This window comes from Myiozetetes cayanensis, unplaced genomic scaffold, assembly GCF_022539395.1.
Source record: "Myiozetetes cayanensis isolate MyiCay16 unplaced genomic scaffold, myiCay2020 scf3, whole genome shotgun sequence".
NCBI lineage: Eukaryota > Metazoa > Chordata > Aves > Passeriformes > Tyrannidae > Myiozetetes > Myiozetetes cayanensis.
The window spans coordinates 11599558-11620257 of record NW_026087521.1 but is presented as its reverse complement, the minus strand read 5'-3'; the positions used below and the strand labels follow the sequence as shown (position 1 = coordinate 11620257).

Here is a 20700-nt window from a genome sequence, read left to right as displayed (position 1 = left end):
AGAATTTTCTCTTTCTCTTCCTCTCCTCATTCCTTCTCCTTCTCCCCAACCACAAACTCTATCTATGAAATAATTTTCTTGAAAAATTCTTGACTGATTTAACTGATTAATATGTATGTATCTCAATGTCCTCTATGGATTTTTTTTTCCTTTCTGATCTTCTGCAGAAAACTTCCAGTTGGCCATTATATTCAATAAAGTGAAAACTCAGAGTCCCAAGAGGCTAATTATCTATGGTTTTGTTACAATATTAATTCTGGCAATCATGGAGTTTTAAAATTCAGCTGAGGTAACATGAAAAGCAACTCTTTTAATAACTGCATGATCATGAAATATTGCAAAGAAGTTTTCTGAGATAATTTGCTATTGTGAGATAGGGTTTTCCCCATACTCTCTTGGCTGGTTTTCAGTTATGAATTTAGAAGAGCGAAGTTTGGCCCTAACAGTTGAAACTGTGATTTTGTCAGGTACCACCTTTGGGCTAAAGAACAGTTCCTTCAAAACATGTTTTGAATGCAGGGAAAGGACCGCATTAGGCTGCAACTTGCAAAATTATAAATGTTCTCACTTCTCTAGGTTTTTCATCTGTGGTTAGCGTTCATAGTTTCAGGTGGATTTGGTGAGGGATGTAGACCCCTCTCAATATGAAGCTTTTTTTGCTTCTTTCTTCCAGTGAGCTCAGCTCTCAGTTGGTTAAACGTCAGTGGAAAGACCCAAAGGCCCCCCTGTGCCTGCAGCTGCCACTACCAAAGGGTTTGAGTCGTCTGTAGGTCCTATATTACATCTGCCTGGTCTCTCCCTAGATCTACCCAGGACATCTCAAATGGCACCAGGTCCCTATATTAAACCAATAAAATTGGCCCATAGCAAACATTATTTTTCTGAACAGAAAGCAAGCTATAATTATTAAGGGCAGATCTTGCAATCTAGCTACTACTGAGTAGAGAGAGATACATCATCTCCCTGTACTCAGTTGTAATTTTTATGCTCTCTATACTCCAGCTAGTTAAAAAATCAGCCTCTCTGCACCTGCATCTAACCAGTTTTCCCATTTTCCAGTTACTTCTGCAGTCCCCTAACTGGACAGCTGCTGTCATAGGGTTTGCTGTCATTTAATATTTTTTACAACTTCCTGAACTTCATCTTGACCCCAAAAATTCACTTGCACATGGGGGAATAATTTATCAATATAACCCTACTGGTTACCTGCAGAGACTCTTTAGGACATAATAATAGACAAAATCTACTTCGTGGGTGAATCCTGTATTACTCTGATGCCAAAGGAGTGTGTGAAGCACAGTGCCTGAGAGGCCAGAATAACCTTTGGTTTTGTCCGAAATACAACAGAAAAATAATGCCCCTGAAGCAACACTGTGAGTACCTTCCCTTTCAATCTCTGCAGCGACAAATTATTAGCAGTTAGGTTTAAATTAATTTATTTCTTTTTATTTGGGGCAAACTTGGAAAAGTATAAACTGAACAACATGATTTACTTACTTATTGTGGACCCAGATTCGGGCCTGTTCAGGGAACTGATGATAACAAAGCCAAAGCCCTCATTCTCCTTGCGGTGGATCACCACGTCACTGGTTTGCAGGCTGTGAGACGCGAAGCCCTCGGGGGGAGTAGCGTTGCTGCTGGAGGCAGCGTGATTACTGTTCGCGTAAGTGGTGTAATCACTTCTTGGAGAACTGTGGTGCGTAGACACCGAGCCTGGGCTTCTGCCATTCTCTGGGCACGGTTCTCCTACAACATAAATCACGCCAGTGTCACAGGCTGACTTGCTCAGTGGCTCTGTGACTTACAGTGCATTTGCTAATGCAACATGAATACAGTCGACTGTCTACAGCCCAGGCTACTGCAAGCATTAAACTAGGAGCTGTAATAGATGCAGAGAGACAGGAATCCACACAATTATGCAGAACTTTCAAGGGTAATCAGATAAAGCAAGCATGAACCATCACTGCTAAGTTAGCCAGAAGAGGGGAAAGTAAAGTGAGAAACAGTTTCTGCAAAAACATTAGCAAGCACTATTCCCTTATCTGCTGCTTGATTTTTCATCAAGAGGAAAATGTGACTCTCTAATCCAATATAAAATTATTTGTGTTTGGATTACAGGAATTTAAGCAGGGAGCTAACATAATTAGGATTAGCTGCATTATGTTCTTCTTACAAGCTGATTAGCATGCTCAAAAGATGTTCATGGAACAGAGTGGTTATACAATGAGAAATGATCACAAGCAGTTTTTCTGTGGGTGTCATGGCAAAAGCAGTGGTCATCTAAAGAGTTTGAAGATGCTCTTGTCTGGCAAGTTCAGAAGGGCAGAAGTGAAAATGGAGTCCATCCACACCTCAGTATTGCTTTACAGTAATAAAACCAGGGAACAAGTTAAAACTTGTGGGATTACACATTTTTAGTGCAAGCATTTTGACGACTGAAAACAGTAAAGTGGCTTCTCCAGATGGGAAAAAAGATTTCTATTCCTTGCAGATCTACGTTGTTTACACAAATCAGAATTTATTGACAGTTTTAATACAGAACTTTCAGATAAATGTAAGTAATATGTTTTCTGTTCTGAGCAACGAGAGTGGCAGAGTCATTTTACTGAACATGTGAGGAGCTCACGCATACACACACATATCCTAGGTAGAGAGTTTACAAATTAGACCTTCAGTATGTATATATTAATAAAATAAACATCATCCAAGGACAAGCTGTTGTTTTTTCAGTCAGGTGTGTCCTTTAGCGGTTCTTCTGCAACTATAAAATAAAGTAATTAGAGAGTATAAAGAGGAAGAAAAACAAACAATTATTATACTCCTGCTTTAGAACTGAAAATCTCCAAGAGTTATTGAACCAAATCTGCAACTAAATGCCATAGTCAGTGACAAGAGAGATCTCATTTTCTGGCTGCCACATTTCAGAAAGCTGAATATTGTTTATGTCAGTATGGCTGCAACAGAAAAAAATTATCCTACTCTGTAGAATGACCAAAGTCTGGCTTGGCCATAAAGGAATGCAACTGAATGCCATTAAATATAGGAAAAGAAAGATAAAGGAGGAAAAGTTTAAATGGCTATTTGACCATCAGCTGTGAAATAGACATTCATCAGAAAAACTGCATTTTGCTTCTGGCTGTGAAAAAATGTAATTTTAATCCACATTGTTCTGAATACCACATTTTCCTAATCAAATTGCTTTCCAGAGCTTGTGAATTGTGATCTTCTGTTCCAGATTTGGGTAAGTGTATGTGGAAAATGGTGACTCCAGGTGAAGGCTAACATATCAGCTACAGACAGGTAAGGAAAACACCAGGTCCCTCGGTTGTATACATTCATGCTAGTGAGAAATTCCTGTGAAATTAATTGGCTTGATGTATTAGTACAGAGTTTTGCAGTCACGCCCAACATCAGTCATTTTAAAATTTTTCCACAAAGCTTATGTTGTAACACACCACATTAAAATCTTGTTCAGCTCCTGCAATGCTTAAATCTTAATGAGTTACACACTATATTCCCTGGTGTGGCCCTCTCAAGGCCCAAGAACAACTTCACGTGTATTACCAGCTTGCCTCGTCCTCTATGCCAGGAGCCCAGGCTGGCTAGTAGACCCTTTAATATTTAACAAGCAGCAGCAAAGGCTGGCACCCACTCCTTGCTAACCCTCTTGCTAATTTTGCCTGCGTTCTGTACAGCCGGTTGACCCGGGAAAGGCGCTAAAGGGAAGGACTCGGCGGATTACCTTGGTTATTGGCCATTTTCCTCGCGCTGGGGGAGCTGCGAGGGGGCGTCGCGCCGGGCGCAGGGGGAGCTTTCTGGCTGGAGGACTCTGGAGTCAGTAACAGAAGAAAGTCAGTCCCGCGAGAGTGTGGCTGGCAGGGAGCTGTGGTGCCGCAGTGGGAGGGGGACTGAGAACACGAAGGTGAGTGGGAGGGCGGTTTTTTGGCAGGGGAGCGAAGGGGAATGGTGCACGCAGCGACAGCGGATCTAGGGCGCGGGGAGGCAGAAGACAGGACAGGCTGGGAACGTGGGTTTGCTCATTTCTGGTGCCTCAGTGAAGTGTACTCACCACAAATGTTTTAAAAGTTCTTAAATAAACTTCTCTCCTCGAGTAAGTGAAGGTTGCAATGGAACTGCATTAAATTCTACCATTACAGCTTTAATAGATGCTGCCACACACTCCTCCAGGTTCTGATGTTTGAGACCAAGCTAGTCTAAACATCTAATATTGTTTTAGGTTCATTTTCTGAATGTCTCTCCTCGATGGGAGAATCTGGCCCTGTTCCTAGGAGCCACTTCTACCCTACAGAAGGTTTTCAGCCAGCTTGTGTTGCAGTTCGGGGGGAAATTTCAGATGACATAAGTGAGACCAGAAATGGGCTTTCAATACACACAAGAGTGAAATGAGTTCCTGCCCTGAACAGTTAACAGTCTTTGAGCCTTTCTCTGGCTGCCTATTGACACAGTCAGATCAAACGGCTTTAACCTGGGTGAACAATTAGTCCCAAAAGTGCACAAGAGGAGACAGTACAGACCAAGACAGCATGGAACAAATCCAGAGCACTCATGATCACCACACCAGGGTTGTCAATATTGTTTCCACTTCTGAAGGAAACAACACTCAGCTGTGGTATTTTTGTCACAGGAACAAGGGACACATTTACTATTATTCTTTCCTCAAAATGACACAAACATTCACTTTTATTTCCTCTATTTTTCAAGAACAGCACCTGTTTGTGCTGCTAGCACTGGGATCGGTTTTTCATTTCATTTCACCTTTCCCAGCCTTCACTCACCCGTGGGTAGCACCTTTCTCCTCACAGTAAGATTCACTTGCCCATTTCGGGCAGCGTTATGCATAAGATCAATCACATATCGGTGGGTTTTGCCGGCCACTGGAATCCCATCTACATACACCAGCTCATCACCAGGATGGAGACGACCATCTCGGTCTGCTGAGCCCATGGCAATTACTGCTCCGATGAGAATCTAGGCAGCAAAGAAACAAAATTATACACTGAGCCTCCAACTTACATGAATTTTTTTCCCTTCCTTCCAAAATTAGGCTAGAGATTTAGCACAGGTGAAGAGATCTGTGTGTCTGAGAGCTGTGCTTCCTGGCCTTTGGTAAGAAGGTAAGATGTTTCCTACCTGCATAGGAGTGACACACCTGAGAATCCTAATCTAAGGAAAATCCACTTGATACCTTCAAAATCAAGACAATCTGTCACTGAGGAGCATGGAGTTATAAGACTACATTAAGCAGAAGATCTAAACATTAATTCCATGTAAGGATCCTTTTGACTTAAAATTAGTGAGTCTGTATATTTCTTATCAAAGGTTCTTCACTGCTGTGTGATTTAAACACCTGGAATTATACACCTGAGATGATTAGTGGAAGTGACCCCATTACACAGAGTTTGTTTTCAGACTCTTCAGGAGAAAAGAAGTGCTATATTAAAATGTTTTTACTCATAATGAATAATTCCTTAGGTAGTGACTGATTAACAAAATGGAAAAAAGAGGAAAAATGTCAGCTTGCTCTGGGCAGATGTTGCTTTCCCAAATCAAGATTTAAATGTAATTTGTATGGGACATATAAACTAGTAAAAATCTATCCAAAAACTTTTAACATTTTTCTCCACTTTATATACATATAGTTTCACATAATTTATTAGAAGAAGACAAATATATTTTCCCTGTGGAATAACTGGTAGAATAGCTGAGCTTGATTCAAACAAAACCTGCTTTCTTTGAAAGAATATTAAAGCATTCAGAGAGTGTTCCACGTTTTCCTTTCTCTTTTTCACTGTGAGAGTGAGCACAGAATGATGAATATGACATGCCATGTGACAATCCACTTTAAATAAGAAAAGATAAAAGCTATCAAGCACTGCTTTTCATGGTGAACTGCAAAGGCTAGATATGGTAGTCACACAGGTGCTCCTGTGGGGTTTTTTGTGGTCTTAGCTGCAGAGTATCCCAGCAGAGTGTTTAAATGAAACCCTGTGTGGAACCTGGAGAATTTTCCCCAGTTTTTAGCCTCCCTTTGGCTTACTTTTGCTTTCAAAACTTAGCAAAGAGAGAACATGATGCGTTGTTTTCCTGATTTCTAGTGTTCCTGGGATCCTGTTAAGCAGCGCCAGGCTGAGTGGCCACAGAGACTGTTTCAGATTCTCCATTCTGTTCTTCAAATAGTGAAAGAATATAACTCAAAGCTCTGGCAAATACTTTGTGCAAAATCCAGCTATGAAATATGTATTTATGCTCCTTTACTGGACAGCAAAAAAGCTCTCCAAGGCTACGTTTAGCTAGATGTACACAGAGTATTCTCAAAACCTTTCCAGTTCGGCATATGAGTAAGAATTTTTTCCTAGTTCTTTTGTGAAGAGATGGGTGATTGGAAGATATAGGAAGATATAGGCCTGGAAGATTATAGGGCGTATCTTCTTCCTTTGGATTTATTGAACTCTTTAAGTTTTTTTATGATTGTCAGCCAAAATACTGAACAATTTATGCATATTTAACCTTCGGAGAAACGCAAATGCAAATCACAGCACGGTAGGTCACCAGTATGCACAGCAAAGTGCAAAAACTCCTTCTATTTTTGACTAATTAATTATTACTGACATTTCACATGTCCACCTGGGAATGGGATTGTGTTACTCATCTCAGTGGTGGACTCCTAACATAGGCAGCAGGGTCCAACTTTGAACACTTCAGATGTGTTTATCAAGATGATGGCCACCATATCTGTTACTTGGTATATTTAATAGCAAGAATAACTTAACATTTCTACTTTTCCATTTTCTGTGTCTGAACTTGTTTCTTATCCAGCATCTGCTCTCATTTCATGGATGAGTAGTTACCATAATAGTTATCAATTCTACATGCAAAACACAAATTGGTAAAATATATATCAGGATTATATTATCTCTGTAATGCAGTTCATACTGGCATGAGATTGCTTTGAATGTGTGAGGAAAAGGATGATGGCATGTAAGCAATAAAGAGTTTGTTGTAGAGAAAAAGGAAAGTTTCTCCTACTGCTTGAAATTCAACATGAGAAATACTGGGATTGGGAATATCGCAGCAGAGCATAATCTGAAGTTGATTAACTCATACATATTATTAATCTGTTTTGATACTGGCTTTCTTTGTGATTCTTGGTAATTTGATTTTGTGTTTCAGTTTCAGTTTCTCTGAATATAACACAGTAGCTTCACAGGTACATAGTAAAATTAAGTGTATATACATAAAAGGTGTGATTCACTTAATTTTAAGTACCTATGATGTCCAAATCCAAGCTCCTTATCTGAACTCTGCCCAATCACTGCTAAAATAGGACTTCCCATGCATTATCCCAACATTTTGCTCAGTGGACATCTGTTATGTCTTAGAAGTGTCTGTATCTTGGCACTCATAATAAAAAGAATATAAACATGCATCTTGCAGACATTTTTGAGAAGAATTGCAGTCCATCTGTGTTGAAAAGGTAAAACTCTTAGTGAAATTATGTGTATGTTCCTGTTATTTTGAGTTTGAGCTGCACAAATGTATCCAAAATACATCTCCCTTTTGGGACAGCAAATTTCAACTTCAGAAAAGTTCCAATTTATGTATATTTGCAATCTTTCAGTGATATTATAATTAACTGTAACAGAGCCAGACTATCTCTAAATCCTCAAGTTACTGGGAGATATGATAAATACCTATGATGGTATGATATTAGAAGATTTAAGAGGTGATTGGAACTGGCATAACTCACAATCTTGATATTAGAAATTTATCTATTCAAGTATTTCCTTTCAAAAGCATCTTTACATTTACAAATACAGAAAGCGTAATATTTCAACAGCACTTTATTCTTCTAAGGACCCAGGTAGCTGATATAACTAGAATGAAACTAAGCTACAGTCCCTCTATAGTGTCAGTATTATCTTTCTAAAAAAAAAACTTTATTTGGATTCTGCATATTTGAAAAAGTTATTGCCTTATGCTGAAGAACCGATATCCTTTTTAGAAATCAAACCACAAAGACAAAAGCTTCCTTTTGTTCTGTGTTACCTGACTGCACAGCAGGAGACCTGAAACAAAAATTTCAAAGTGTCTCAGTTCTTGTTTCATAGGAAAAGCAGGGGTTTGGAGACTGCCTCTCCTTTTCTGGAGGTGAAAGAAATGGGAAGCTGCAGGTGGGCTGTCCATGGGGGAGCAGGGAAGCAGTGGAGGGGAGAAAACAGTTAAGAAGTCTTGTACTTTGAATACAAAATAGAGGGACACTAAAAAACAGAGAAGAGTGTATCTGTGTTTTTATTGCTGATATATTTGATCAGTGAAAACAAGTATATGGGCAATAACGACGGAGTGAGAATTGAGAAATTCAGCACTGCAACACTTAGTTCTGAGGAGGTGCCTTTTTACCTTAGGATCCTTGGCCTCAAGTTAGGATCTTATTAATTCTTGAGGACTTTGAGACATGGTTTGTGGGGAGACATAAATCTCATTGGATTGGTAAATCTGGGGTAAAATGCTTTTGTATTTGCAAGCACTGAAATAGAGATAGCAACCTTGAGGCTAAGCACAGGTTGGGAGCAATTGTTCAGCAGGACAGTGAAGCATCTTAGAGGGTGGTTCACAGAAGGCAGCATTTTTGGTCCTGCTTTCCAAAAACAGCAAGTTGCTTATCTCTGCATTTGCTATCCAGCTATGACTCTTTGACTTCGGACAGAAAAGTCAGGTCAGTCCTCTGCTGAAAAGGCACTAGAAAGACCTTTTTGCTCTGTAACAATTCAGTGCATAATGCATGTAGCTGCAGGGCAAAAGGCTTGTTTCAAAATTCCTTTTCTACTGGATTGCTGAGCAGAGACTCAAGTCTCTCACAACTCTGGCATGTATTCTTAACTATCAGAATATTGGGTATTCTAAAAGAGTTTTTTTCTCAGTTCTTTAGGTTGAAATGATTCAATTTCATATAAATAATCATCATTTAAATAAGGCATTTAAACTGCACTTTTCCCCATGAGACAGTTATAAACCTCCAATCTGCAGAGACAGTCAGACACTCAGTCTGTGACTACTTAATTATCCATTTGTAATGAAAAAAACACTAAAGAATACACTAAGAGAGACTCCCTCAGAATATTGAGCAGCTTTGTAGCCAGGGACACTTCCCTGGCAGAGAAAAAATGCCATTAGACATTATTGTCTGAAGCAGGTAGAGGGAAATTTCCAAATGCTCTTGAATCATAGAATGGTTTGGGTTGGATTAAAAATCATCTACTTCCAACCTCCCTGCAACAGGGGAGGGAAATCCATTGGCAGGGCACCTTCCATTACACTGGGCTGCTCAAAGCCCCAGACATCTGATCTTGGAGGCAGGGCCTTCCACTAGTGCCATTTCTTTACAGTCTATAATGATAAAATGACACATTAACACTATCTCCTAACAGATTTCCTTTTTGGCTTCATCCAGAAGGTGAGCTTTGAGAACCCATACTGGTTGGGCCATCTAGAAAGCACAGGAAAAATGCTTAATTGGAGAATGTGCCTCATTTTATGTGCAGTGGGATGTGCTCCATGGAAGGAAGTTTGATGTCGGGGGGCTTCAGGCACAAATCTGTCACAAGTGTAGATGATGAAGCAGTGTTGTTTTGGAGTCCTTAAGCAATAATTTATATTTGAAACTCATTCTAAATGAGAACCTCTGCATTTCAATCAGCATTTGAAGCACTTTTTTGAGAACACAGTGTGTTTTTTTCTTTTTACAGGAGACATCAGTCAACTATTAATATTTATCAGTACTTGTTGAAAATTTTAAAATAGAAGAGCTTCTTTGTTTCTCAGAGCCATGTGCTGGTTAATGTTAATGCTTGAATGAAAACTATATTATTCTGTGTGAATTTGAATACAGAATACACAAATCTATCGATTAGGGAATATATAAATCTATTAATTAGTTATACCTTATGTCAGAAATGTGGTAGCACAGGACTGAGACTGTGCATAAGGTTGTGATAATAAACCACTATTATTATTGTCTTGGGATTAGTCCTCACTACCAAAATATGGTTACATCATGAAGTTTTTTCCAAAGGAGTACTAATTCTGCCTGTTCTCTTGAAATTATAGTGTATAAAAAATGTGTACATATTTGTGATGTCTCACACATCAGCCCTGTATCTTCTGGGCTTCTACAAAATTTCTTTTAAATACTGCGTATATGTTCCATTTAATATATTTATTTCACCTGCAGTGAATCTATGTTGGTTTTGTTATCTGTTATTTGGTTACAGGGATGTCTGCCTCTGAATGGTATAAAGCTACTATTTTTATGCCTGATGCATCATGTGATGTTGACATCTAACCTGCAACATGGACCACTGTTCCCTGGTGGGGCCTTCTGTGTTTCTGGAAATAAACTGCATTGTTGACAGTATCTTTTAACTTTATGCATATATTATGTATACAGTCTGCCTACATTGGATGTGGTTATAGACAGTCTTACATAATTTGATTTTTAAAATCTTCTGCTTAAACTTGGTTTTGGAAAGTGAAGATTAAGAGATGCCAGATCACACTCTGCAGCAATGGGATGAGTGATGCACTATTTCTACCTTAATGCCTTCTGAGTCCAGCTTAATTGACTGTTACATCTTTTAGATGTGAACAACCTGAGAGTTTTGTCTTTTTCTATGGATGAGTAAAAGCCATTTTACTTATAGCCTTAACAAAATGTTCATTTGGGTTCAGCTATGTATTTCTCTGACATTTACACAGGTTTAAGAGTGTGGAAGGAAAAGGCAAATCAGGAAGAAATAACTCACAGGCTGTCCAGGCTCATCTCCTCCCAGGATCCTGAAGCCAAACCCAGACTCCATTCTCCGAAGGTGAACATCCAGCTCCTTGTAATCGGGACCTGGTTTAAAGGGAAATCCCACTGAGCAAAGCATTTTGGCTTTGTCTTGAGAATTTGCACCATCTTCCCTCCCACCTTGTGTTCATCGCACATGACTAATGGCATCCTGGTTAGAGCTGGTGGAAACAAATGGGCCACAGACAAGGAGGAGAACTGAAAATGCAGGTTATCTCTTGGAGGATGATTATGTTCAGTAGAATAGACTAAACCAAGCTAGAATACATTCATAGAAGAACAGTACTGGAAAAGTCTGTCCAAAATAGAGGCTATAAAGGTGTCTTCCTAAAACTGACTGCATAATGGACTGCTGTTCATCCACCTCTGGTATTTAATTTGTGTTTTCCTTGCAGTTCATTAAACCCTAAAAAGAATAAACTGAAATGGGAGATAGAGATACATCAGTCCAAGTTACAGAAGATGAAAATCATTACAGGTCATTTAACTTCCAAACACAGATATAGAGCATTATGTCTTTTTATGTAATTTAGCTTTTAAGTATTCACTTTCTGGCAATACTCTCAACAAAGAGTGTTGACGAAAGCTCTCATTATAAGCCTCTAAGTCTTAGGGTTTAAACTGAAAGCTAACATCATTAACTTGAACTCCTTAATGCTACCCAATTAAAGTCTAAACAGCTTTCTGAATCCTTAAGATTGTACTTCCATATGCCTGTGTAACCTGGCTGTAAAAAACATATTCTGTCCTGGAAAATATCAATTCAGGAACAAAGTGTCTTTTAAAAGACACTTTCTTATAAAAGGGTCTTTAGATTCACTTGAAAGAATCTATTGTTCTGGGTCAAAAATAATAATAATAGAATAAAATTTCAAATATTACAAAGTGAAACTGTAAGCATTCAAGGGACTAAGAACTTGTTTATTGTTATTATTGCTTTGTCTGCATGCTCAGAGATGTTTTAGGTTCATCACTTAAAGCAGGATGGTGATTTACAGGAATGGTCTTTCCTACGAATTGCATTCTGGTCTACATGTGACAGCTTTGACCAGCTTGTTGCCAACACTCAGAGAAAAAAAGGGAAGAGTAGATTTATTTCAACAAACTGCTCATAGTGTCACCAGTTGTGCCTTGTTTCCTTGGGACAGGAGAGACTACAGATGGCTGAAATATGGTGCTTCAGCATCTCTCATGGATCTCCCCTCAGAGCCGTCAGTGGACACCTCATAAACTGTGGAACTGAGCAGATCCCAGGATTAGTTTGGGATTAAAGCTGAATCTGTTTCAGTTAAGTCTTACAAAGACAAATATAGAATACGTGCACTGATTCTATACTATGAATGCAATTAAAAATCCTCTATAGACAGCAGGGTAGTGCATTATTTCAACAATCTATGCTGGTAAGAGATTGAACTACAAATATTTCAATTGGTAAAATAAAAGTATTACCTTTTCCTACCAACTTGCTTCTCATATATTAAGAACTCAAAGAGAACTGAACAGCTTATTATACTGACTTTTAAAATTTATTTTATAAGTGTCTCAACAGTATGTAAAAGAAAAAATGAAGTTTGTGCATGTACAGTATATTAACTTAATGCAAATTGTTTACAAGTTGTGAGAGGCAAAGGAATTTTCAGATTAAAGCAATACTTTACTGAACTGCTGTTCCTAAAAGGATGGAGTTTAGCACAAGGAGAGAGCTTTGTAGATAGACACAGTTATGTCACCATTTGTAACCCAGGTCTAACACTCAAAGGCACTATTTCCAGCTGTCTGTCACAAACCAAGAACTTTTGTTGTTCACAAACCACAAACCTTTATTTGCACACATGTGAATGAATATGCACAGTTGGGAATATATTAAGAAAGTACGAGAACGTCAGGTTGTGAATACTTGCTTTGGCAAACTGAGATGAAAACATCCCTCAAACAGATACATTGACAAAGCTCATCCAAACTAAATTTGGCACTAAATCCAAAATAAGAGGTACTATTTCTTTTAAAAGAAGCTGTTTTTCTTCTCATTTAGAACTGAATAGATAAGCCAGGTTGACCAGGAAAAGGTTTAGGCTAAAAAATACTGTATATGGGCATAGTTTTTTATGACCTCTAACACAGTTCAGAAGCCTTTGGATTAACTGACTGTGCCACCACGCTTGCTCAGAAGAGCCTTCCATCCTAAAGAGCTGGAAATTCATGGAGACCATTCTCTGCCAAGTCTGACCAGGCTACTAAAAACTGCTTTTGAAAAATAACGTTCTTTTCTGTCCCAGTAAGGAAACAAAACACAGGACTGGAAAGGATCCCTGGGTCATCTAGTCCAGCTTCCTGTTGTTGCAAACCTCTGCAAGCAAACAGCACACAGACCTTACTAGTAAAGACACAGGCAAAGAAGGCAATGGTACCTGAACTTGTTTGCGGTCTTTGTTGCCAGGTCACCTGCCTCAGAGTTTTCACTGATGGATTGTATCCCATAATTTTATTTATTTTTTTAAGTAATATCACAGTATCTCCAGTGACTGACTAGTACACAAGACTGCTTCCTCACTGTTGCTGTTGATAATTTCAGCTTTCGTGCTTGGTATGGTATGACTCTACTGGCTGCACTGACCACCTCTCCACTGGTCTGGAGACAGCTAAACCATAGATTCCTCAGCTTACATCTCTGAAAGTGGACCTTGGTTTTTTTGCTTAATTGATTAATGAAAATAAGACAGAAGATGTAATGCAAGGCTCTCAAAAAATATTAGTCTTTCAGACCAGAAGCTGTTCTTTTACTAGAATTGTTTACCTGCTTTCTAGCCATTGGTCTTTACATTTTGTGATAAGCACTGTCTTCTCCAGGCTAATGTAAAAGTGTTTCAATTATATTTGGCATTTTGTAAAATTTCTAGTCGAAGTATAAATGGATTAAACTTGTTTGGTGTAAAAAATCAGTTACCAGGTTAATCTGAGCAACCAACTTTTGCTAAACTCCTTTCACATGGTTCTCAGTTTATCTCCATATCGGCAGTTCACCTCTGATAGAAAATACGTTCTAAAGCCCTGCTACTGAGATGCCTCTTTTCCTGATTCTGAAAGACAGGTAATCTGTTCACTAGTATGTGCTTTTCCTGCAGGAGCTCATCCTCGGTAGATTTACTGGAAGCCCCTACTATTAATGTGGCAGCAGCTCAATATTCCTGAATATTGAACAAGTATCACACACTGATCAAGTGTTATTACCCACGTAAATGATTATATTTCATCTGATATTCCTCCAGTGTTTACTTCTCCAGGACTCTGGTACTTTTCTTTTTCCTCACAAAGGATTGTTAGATAGATCAAATTTTGGGTTTTCTTGCTGGAGCAGATTTTCAGTTGATCATACAGAGAAAATTACCTCTCCTTACAGCAAATTATGCTCCTGTGCCTTGCAATGTATCACAAACTCTTGGTTAATATAACTTAAATGTGTCTTTTTGTTTTCTCTTGCTAACCTAGATTAGCACCTTGTGGTTCGTGTCAAGTAAGAAGAAATGAATAGGTTGCAGACATGGGAGTCAAGCAGCTTATCCTTCCTGTCAATTTAATACATCTTAATGTCCTGTCTCCTACCAGTTTCATCAAAAGGAGAGTTTCACCTTAAGTCAATATTTTTGATCATATAAAAGGATATTCTGTGCCAGAATGACAAGGTTCCCCATTCCTGCTTGCTTCCCTACACATTTATGTTAGAATAAGAACTTTAGCCTTGCCTGCTGGTAACTTCATTCTTTTTTTATATAGTTATAGAATTTAGTTTCTTCCTTTTTGTGAAAAAGAAAATTTTCTTAACTGATCATTTAGCCTAGAAGACAAAAAACCACACCAATTCACTTTGCTAGGTTATAAAATCAGCTGGCTCCCCCATGACTCTGAGAATGGCATTGGGTAAGCTGTGATCTGATCGTTGCTGCACTGTGGGGATGGTGAAGAGCATGGGGATATTCTGCTTTCTGGTTCCTGGACGACAGGGAATTTACTTTAAATGTAATGGTACCAGAACAGATTGTTACTGAACAATAATGAGATCTCACAGGCAAAGGTGTGACTATCTACTCTGAGCTAGCTTTCTGTATTGTATTCACCTGAATAGGTAGGTGAATTACACACTGATTAACGTTCATGCAACTGTTTCTTAAATGTTGAGAAAATATGTCCTTGAAGGTGATAAATTGATTTGTGAGTCCAGATGAACAAGTGCTATGTGATTTTACAGTGTTAAACCTGGTATTTGGGATGACGCTGTAAATGTTGATATAGAATTTTTTTTATTAAATCTCTTCCATATTGCAATTAAAGCAAAGATGAAGAGCTTTGCTGTGATAATTTTACAGTCTTTCTGGGCAGACTCAACTCATCTGCTAAAAAGAAAAACTAATTAGGACTCCCTTGCTGAAGATGGTGAAGATTTTTTTTTCACATAAATAATTAGAAATTGTGAATTGTGATTGACACAAAACTACAATAACTTCATCTGAGTTTCAGATGCTCTTGGAAGATGTGAAAAGCTTGAAAACAGTCATGGGTCTGCTGGTCTACAATGAGAGTAGCTTTAAAAAAAAAAGCATATTTCCTCCTGGCATCTATAGAGAGGAAAGCTGGCAAATAGAGACTTCAGTATGAAAATCTTCAAAGAAAAAAACCGAAAAAATTGGTGTGCTAACACAGTTACTTATTGTATAAACCCTACTGGGGTATGCAAAACCAGGCCAATATCATATTTCATTTAGGATCTCTGTCCAAACTGCAGGACTTAAAAAGACTTTATTGGGATTGTCAAGATAACCTTTTTTTTTTTTTTATGGGATGCCTGTTTTAACTGTTCACTTAACATGATCACACTGAGAAATCAAACGTTGCTGGTTTTTAAACAAGTCCACTGCCATTTTACCAGACCAGTGTTGATTCAAACACCCCAAAAATCTCTTGATTTTGAAAGTTTTTGCTTTTACATTTTTACAGTCCAAGGCATATGTAGGGGATAGAATTAAACTGAGTTTTACAAAATGTATTGCTTAAGTTTAGATTGGGTATGAGTTATAGAGATGCATTTTTATGCTAAAGATTGAACACTAATGTATGAAAGTACACATAAAACACAGTAAAACACACACAAAAATTGACCGAGGAAAAAGAAATGATTTTCCTTTCTCAAAATGCAAATCTATTATAAAAAGGTTTAGAGTAAGCATTCTATAACCCCACAAGAATCATACAAAATAAAATGGTGACTGGGCAGTCATGACTGGCCATTATCTGGAGAAATGATAAAGAAAGAAGGATAACTAAAACATAATATGAAGGACAACTAATTTACAGAACAACAAAGGCTGAAGAATACTTGCCAGAGGAATCCGCTCGAAAACCAGTCCTGGGCAGCACTTGTTCTGAATAGGAAAATGGGGAATTAAAGATGAAATACATTTCTCAAGTTATTTAAAGATGCAGCATCAACTTCTCTGCTGTGTTTCGAATTACTAAAGTGCAATTTCTACTTTTTCTTCCAATTTTTTTCTTCTCCCCTCCTTCTTCACTTTCTAGGTGATACATATAATATTACTGCTAGCTGAAGACCTCCCTGTCCATTTCTATGCAAAGTGAAACAGATGGTAAGATGGTAATGTTTCTTCAACATAACATAGGTTCTGATGAAGATAAAATTGTTAGTGTGGTTTAAGCTGTGAAAATTAGTGACAATATTTGTCCTTATTTAAGTACAGCAATAAAAGGGAAAGTTTAATGGCTCTGTTTAGATGACTTGACCAATGCCCTTATACAACACAATTGAAAAATGTCTCCTATCATCAAGAAGTGCAAGAGTTTCCCAGAAGGATGTACGTTGCCAATAACAACTGATTGTATGTGAAGGCAAATGCAGGAAAATCCCTTTAACATACTTTTCGTGCAGGTAGTTTCAAAGTATTTTTATTTCACTAGACGAAACACAGCAAATAATTGTTTTGTTTTCATATAAAACTACTTTGCTGACATTAGAGGAATCAGGAATGAGTCCCTAGCTGAATTCAGTCATGCTTCCTTTGCTGATTTTACCACATTTTGAATAAGAATTTCTTTTTTATTGTCTTGGCAGCATCCAGAGTGAATTGCAAAACATTCCAAACCAGAGGTGGCCATCCATTGGCCTACCCACAACAAAAGGGCAAAGAAAGCACTAATGCATTCATGTGACTCTAAAGCAGAGTATCATACCATGCATATTTCATGGTATAAACAGGGTAAGGTCTTTCAGATCAGCATTTGTAGAACAGTGATGCAACCTATGAGTAACTATTATCTTTCTGAGACAGAAGGAAGACAGGTGTGGATTTAATATTCTAAGTAGGTAGTTCCAGGCAGAAAGAAGCCAGAGAATGCACTGTAGGCCAGCAATTTTGGCTAAAAGTCTTCTGGAAATACATGAGTCTATGTGGTGAGACACTTCTGTGGAAGCTCCGTACTACCACTTTGAAAGAATTTGGACTAAAGCTACCTGCCTTCTGGTGGACTATTTCCTAAAGGTAGCATGGGCTGTAAATGGCAGCAGCTGAGTAATTCACAGTTCACTTGAGACAATACTGAACTGGTTGCTCTAGAGCAAAGACATTTTCCCAGAAATGAAAATGGAACCACGGAAAGTCTTACGACTCTTTTGGTAAGAATATTGATATACCAGCCATGACCTGTCCAAATTCAGGTTTACTAGATGGGAACTTCCCCTTGGATTTCGTGTTCCTGTTGTATTTGTGTTCCCCCTCTGTGTTGAGTTGTGCCATGTGGGTTATGCTGTTTCATTTTATAGATGGCTGCACATCTTTACTTTGATGGTTAAAGGAGGTAATTCCTTCACACACTTCAGATTTTGTACAGTGATTTGAGATCCTTCAGGTGAGAGGTGCTATATAAATGTAAAATATTCCACCAGAACAACTCCTGAAAAAAAAAACCCAACCCTTTGAAACTGATGCCACTCTACTGCAAACTTGGAGAAATTATTTTTTTACTCACAGCCTTTCAAGATTTTAATGGAATTCTTAAAAGAGACACAATGATTTTAATGTACAGAAAGCAATTTTATCTTGATAGTCTCTATAAGCTTTTAGGTTTGAAAGGACATAAGTTTTTTCTCTTGCTTACTCAGCTTGAATTGCTCTTTGGAGCTGCTGTGAGATTGGTTCATTCTGTGTTTCCATTTCTGCTTGCAGTTGTCCTAATATCCCCCAGAACTGCCCTCAAACAGCAAAGTGAAAGAAACACCACCATGCTCAAACTGTGACAAATCAGAGAACGACTTGCTCTGTCAAGACGTACAGTCGTGTATTTTAAAAAAGTTAGCAGTGTCTTTTTTTGTGAACTATTGTCTGTGATCAAGCAAAAGTGCCTGTCAATGAGGTAGTTTCCTTCAAAACTAGTCTTATGAAGTCTGATACGGCTTTTGTTCCTCTTCCTTGCAGAGCTTCATGTAGAGTATCATGAAGAGAGTTAATTATCATCTTGTAGTCAAGCATTCAGCATCTAGCATGTGTTTTCGTTGTAGTGTAGGACTTCACACACACAAAACTTGGAACTGTGCTATGCTGAAGACATTGAATCAAGCCTTAAAGCTTTTAAATGTATGATCACCAGAAAGACAAACCTAAGTGTGGACTTGTGTTTTTGGTAAACACAAAGCAATGTTCATTTTAGGAAGAATGTGCTGTTAGCAGTATGGGTCTCTGTGCAGTATAGGATAATTGTGATTATGTCACTGACATAATTATTTCACTTTGAAGAATAGAATATAAACTCTAGAGAGCAGCACTCATGTGACAAGCCAAACTGTTGGCAACTAGCAGAAAACTCAAAAGAGGAAAGATCTGTGTAGAATATTTAACATATAAGAAGAGAATGAATTAGCAATGTGTCCACATTTCAAATGCAGAGATAAATATTTTTTTTTAAAACTCACATAGTTCTGGGCTCAAAGACCTTACAGAAAAGCAACTTCCAAGTGAAGAGGAAGGACTGCTGGTCCTGCTCCTCATCTGTCCTTGTGTCTTAATCTGCTTAGAACAAACTGTTTGAACTGGTAATTTTACCAGAATACTGAGAGACTCTAGCAAGCTTTGTTTTATAAAAATCTGTCAATTAGTTCTTTATAGGAAACTAACCTCTATACAAGGCAATTTGAAACTTTCCATTTATTTATTACTGAATTAATTCTGTCATTTTCTAAACTTTTAATAGAAATTTTGTGGATATGTTAAACATCCTGCCTCCACTTCATAGGAAATGAGGCAGCAGAAGGCAATTTTGGAGAGGTCAGGATAAAGAGAGGAGACTACTCAACACTGCTATCATCAACAGGCATTCAAAGTGCAGAAAGTTTTAAAATGATGACATAAGATTTCTGTATTCTCCCTATGAAGCCTTTCTGGTTGAATTTCTGCAGCTGCATTGCCGTGAGTAGTTGTAGCCTTTCATGTGAAAGTAAGCTTGAATGAATAATAAAATACTCAGTAAATTTGCTTATTTCATTTTTTTTTTTTTTTTTTTTTTTTTACTTCAGCTAACCTGTCCTAGAAAGAAGAATCAGGAAAAAAAATAACAAACCAAAAAACTAAGAATTATTCTTCTTAATTTCTACTTGTGTATAACTATAACCAAAATAAATCACCATGGAGACGACTCTGTGTGCTCTGGAGAACGAGGATGCAGCTGTGCATTTTGAAGAATCTTGCTATACATCAACATTTGTGGGCAGGAAGCAGATGATCTTTCAGTCCCTTCCAACTCAAACCATTCTATGATAACCATTCTATGATGAAGGCAAAGCCAAGATTAATTCTGCTATTAGAAGACAGCATTGTAAAAAGCTTGCACATCTGCACGTTTAGTCTAAAATAAATTACACTCATAGTTTTTAAATTGCAAACTGCAAAATATTTGTGAAAAGAGATAAGCAATAGACAAGATCTGGGACACAATTTTGATTTAAATTAAATTAGTGGTGAAAATAACAGGTTTCTTTGCTATCAAGATAGAGCCATAGGAGCACAATTCACCCACAGCATGACACAAGGGTATTCTTATTTGTACAACTAGAGCCACTGGTATTCTCTGGAGGGAGAATTATGCTGATGAAAGGTAGGGATGATAATACTATTTTTTGTACTCTTGTTATTTTCTAGATCAGACTTTGTTGAATGCTAAACACATGGAACAAAAGTAGCACTTGAGAACATTTATATTTCAGCATCTTAGTACTAGCCATGCTTTTTAGGTAAACAGGAGTTTCACAAATGAGAAGAATGAATGTGGTCATGCTGCAATGTCCTTTCCAGAGCTGTGCAATCAGCAGTTTGACACAGCACACATGCAATGCAGAACCCATTTGTCTCATGCACCTGTGGCCAACCCCTGAATGCCTGCAAGTCAGTTTTCTTAAATTATTACTTTGACTTCTTAAGTACACACTACCACTTTGCAGATCAAAATCTATTTGTATACCTTTTAGTAAAGTGTAAATTGTTCAAGAGAAAGGAATACTGCATCTTTAATACTGCCATCAGCTGTAAAATTGACACTTCATATTAGCAGAGGTCATTTGGGACCTACTTTGCAATCCAACAATCAAATAATTTTACATCCGTGGTACTGTGATGATGTTATAATTCCATTCGAAAATGCTTTTGGTTTCACTGTCAGTTCTTATAAGCAAAAAATCCATTTTGTCATGGTGAGTAACTCTTTCTTCAGTGACAAACAATACAAAACTATTTGACATTGGACTGATAAATTTCCTTCCCTTTCATCATGTATGATCT

General features: G+C 37.9%; 1 protein-coding gene across 16 annotated transcripts in view; it reads right to left on the bottom strand.

Moving 5' to 3' along the window:
- MAGI2 (membrane associated guanylate kinase, WW and PDZ domain containing 2) overlaps nt 1–20700 on the bottom strand; it is a 719386-nt gene that overhangs the window by 60251 nt on the left and 638435 nt on the right. For 9 of the 16 annotated variants that reach the window (XM_050324405.1, XM_050324392.1, XM_050324403.1 and 6 more), the window contains 5 exons: nt 16246–16284; nt 10824–10918; nt 4797–4989; nt 3743–3829; nt 1498–1746 (listed from right to left, as the gene is read on the bottom strand). In XM_050324405.1, the coding sequence (XP_050180362.1) occupies nt 1498–1746; nt 3743–3829; nt 4797–4989; nt 10824–10918; nt 16246–16284 (663 nt within the window). The remainder of the gene's footprint in view (nt 1–1497; nt 1747–3742; nt 3830–4796; nt 4990–10823; nt 10919–16245; nt 16285–20700) is intronic. The other 7 variants (XM_050324397.1, XM_050324398.1, XM_050324406.1 and 4 more) reach the window with 3 other exon arrangements.